A 3,095-nucleotide genomic window follows, 5' to 3' on the forward strand; every position below is an offset into this window, starting at 1 on the left:
GAAAGGTATGGACTAAAAGGGGATTTTAAAGGCAAAACTAGCGTCACGAACCGTCTCGTGATGGGTCTGACACACATCAACGACGCTGCCTAAAGTCTGTCGAATGCTAGAGATAATCTCAGACATACACATATTGTAATATGGGCTCAAACGGTGATGCTACCAAGCCAACGCATGCACCTACAATCCTAAAGGACTTGTTAACGTATCCCTAAGGAAAAACGTTAAAAAGGAGAAGTCAAACTAGCGCCAAGCCTAGCCTAGTCAGAGTCTAGTCATATCCAATCTGAGGCCATGTTCGGGCCTCCACCAATGTGGATTCACTGATATGGCAGTTAAGGGGCAGAACTGTGCCTTACCCTCTTCTCCCCATGAGAAATACCCTGGAAAACGTGGATCCAATCAGAGAGCTCCACTTGCCTATCTGAAAACAACCGGATCATCATTAATCGAACATTCTCCTCTAGCTAATGGGATGACGAGACAGAAAGACGTGATGGAGGATCCTTCAATACGGATCCGTCACGTCACGTCTCATGAGGGAAGGCTCAGCAAAATCAGTTAAGAGGTACGTGCCTCTCGATTAGGTATAAAAGAACTCTTCTTCCTCACGGAGAAGGGGGTATGACTCTTTCGTATCAGACATTCCTTTCCTCCTCTCGAAATCAATTCTAATTTGATCGTCGGAGCTTCGTCCTGGGAGCCACTCCAGAACGTTGTCTAACGATCATCTATTTTCTTTGTACTGTGATATTAGGAGAAAGAACCTGCTTAACACTCACCGTTGATCTCAAGCCATCTCTGACATATCACAACAAGTATGAAAGTAAATGATAAATCTAATACATTTAGTTACATTTCTACTAATTTTAATATTTTTTTTAATAATCAATCATTAAAAAATAACTTAAATATAAAGATATTTTTATTTTTTATTTTTACGGACTTTAAGATTTTGGAAGTGAAAAGCGATTTAGATATGAAAATAATTATCTTATTTTTCTAGGGACCTAATTTAGTTATTCAAAGTTAAAAGGGCCACAGAAGAACATTGTTCACAATAAACCTCCGACTGTTCAGATGTTCATTTTTTCGTGGGGAAAGCAAAGAGGATTCTGTCGCCGCCATGGAAACGGTGGAAGAAGGAATAAATTTACCTACAATCGCTCCAAATCGGATGGACTCTCTAGAACTCGTGGAAGAGGACGCAGAAGATCGAATTAGTGCGTTGCCAGACGGCTTGATTCATGAAATCCTCTCTTGTTTACCCTCCACAAAATGCGCCATTAGAACAGGTACTCTCTCAAAACGATGGAATCATCTCTGGACTTTGGTTCCTACTCTAATTTTCGAAGATGCTGATGGTAATCATGATTTCATTTCGTTCGTCGACAACGCCCTAACTCAATGTCGCCAATCAAAGCTCAAGAAATTCGTACTGTATACCGCTTATGATATTCGATTTGAATCTCAATTCAGCAATTGGATTGATTATGCCATAAACTGTAACGTTGAAGAGCTTAATTTAACATTATGGAATACGGATCTCAAAGCAGAGTTTCTATTAGATCAATCTTTTTTCGCCAGGTCAAGTTTTACTGATCTCACATTAGAAGGCTGCATCTTTGATCCAATTGGGGCAATCAATTGGAAAAATCTCAGGACTTTGTGTATTACATTTGGGAAGTTAGATGAAGATCTGATTAAAAACATATTACATGGTAGCCCTCAATTGGAAACCTTTGAATTGAATTATTGTTATGGCTATAGAAGGCTCGATATTGCTTCAAAGAGTGTTAAGAACTTGGTGTTCTCTGGATACATGGTTCCTTATGATAAATTTGAAGCTGATATCATCGAAATCAATGCTCCTAGTATTTTATCACTAACAATCCAAGATGAATTGTTGTTGTTGAAGCTTTTGTTGCTAAGCGTGTCTTCTTTAGTTGAAGCTAACATAGATTATAGAAACAGTGACACAACACCTGAAGAAGCGAAGGAAGAGATGCTTAAAGGATTTATATTAAACCTTCGACATCTTAAGGAGCTTAAAATTGGGGGTTTCTGTTCTGAGGTAAAATTTATTTTCCTTTTGATCAAATGATTACCTGATTATCTCTTCATGTTGCAATAATCACTAACAAATCACACCTCCAAACACCCTCTTAATTAATCCATACTTGCATTGTCTGATTCTTATTGTTGTATTGTTGTTATGGTAGGTTGTGTCTCGTTTGGAAGCAAAAGGTTTCATTTTTCCATCAAATGTGAAGTTTGCTTCATCATGATCCTAAATGCAAAGACGATAATTGATTGGTGATAATTTGAATCATGTTTAGGCTATAAATTGTTTTAAGGCATTCCAAATGTATGCAAGTTTATTACCTCATGTGATTTGAATTGAGCGTTTCTTGTGTTAATCGCAAAAAGCTAATTGTTGGCAATGTAAAAATATATATATTCTTGGCTCATATGCTTCTATTATGAAAAAAAAAAAAAAAAAAAAAAAAAAAAAAAAAAAAAAAAAAAAAACGAGTCAATTTTTTATTAAATTGATTGTCAAAGTCTCTTCCATCTAATTTAAATGATAAAATTATCAATCTCCCATGTTGACCCTAATCTTCAGTTACATTATATAGTTTCCATTTGCTACTACATAAATTTTTATCTACAACATTTCTCTTTAATTTAGTTTCACATGGAAATCACAATAGCAAATTACTTTGAGTTTCTATCAAAATTACCAAATTAACCGGTTTCATGGGTTAAGACTTTCTTAATAGATGAAGCCTAATTTTCGTTAACATTTTCATTTAATATAAAATAATTTGACATTTCCAAATAAGTATAAATCTGGATGTTGCTGTAATGCGAGTAGGGGGAACATGAAAATATGGCCTCATTTTGAATGAATGTTAGAGGTGGGTGTGTGGCTACATAATGAATGATGAACACGAATATATGGTGTCAATGCAAGTAGTTTGATCATTCCCCCACGACCTTTAAATGCACCATTAGAAGAGGAACTGTATCAGAAAGAAAGCTGTTAGGAGGTGGAAATCAACTGATATTAATATCAGGGAAATAGTAAGATA

General features: G+C 35.9%; 1 protein-coding gene across 1 annotated transcript; it reads left to right on the forward strand.

Annotated features, from left to right (window-relative positions):
- The first annotated feature begins 1,080 nt into the window (after positions 1 to 1,080).
- LOC145004044 (F-box protein At5g03100-like) lies at positions 1,081 to 2,420 on the forward strand. The gene is made up of 2 exons (XM_078962945.1): positions 1,081 to 2,074; positions 2,223 to 2,420. Exons 1-2 carry the CDS (start codon positions 1,127 to 1,129, stop codon positions 2,286 to 2,288), a joined length of 1,014 nt encoding a protein of 337 aa, XP_078819071.1. The 5' UTR covers positions 1,081 to 1,126; the 3' UTR covers positions 2,289 to 2,420.
- The last annotated feature ends 675 nt before the right edge of the window (positions 2,421 to 3,095 follow it).

This window comes from Lactuca saligna, chromosome 7 (assembly GCF_052625555.1).
Source record: "Lactuca saligna cultivar CGN05327 chromosome 7, ASM5262555v1, whole genome shotgun sequence".
Classification (NCBI taxonomy): domain Eukaryota; kingdom Viridiplantae; phylum Streptophyta; class Magnoliopsida; order Asterales; family Asteraceae; genus Lactuca; species Lactuca saligna.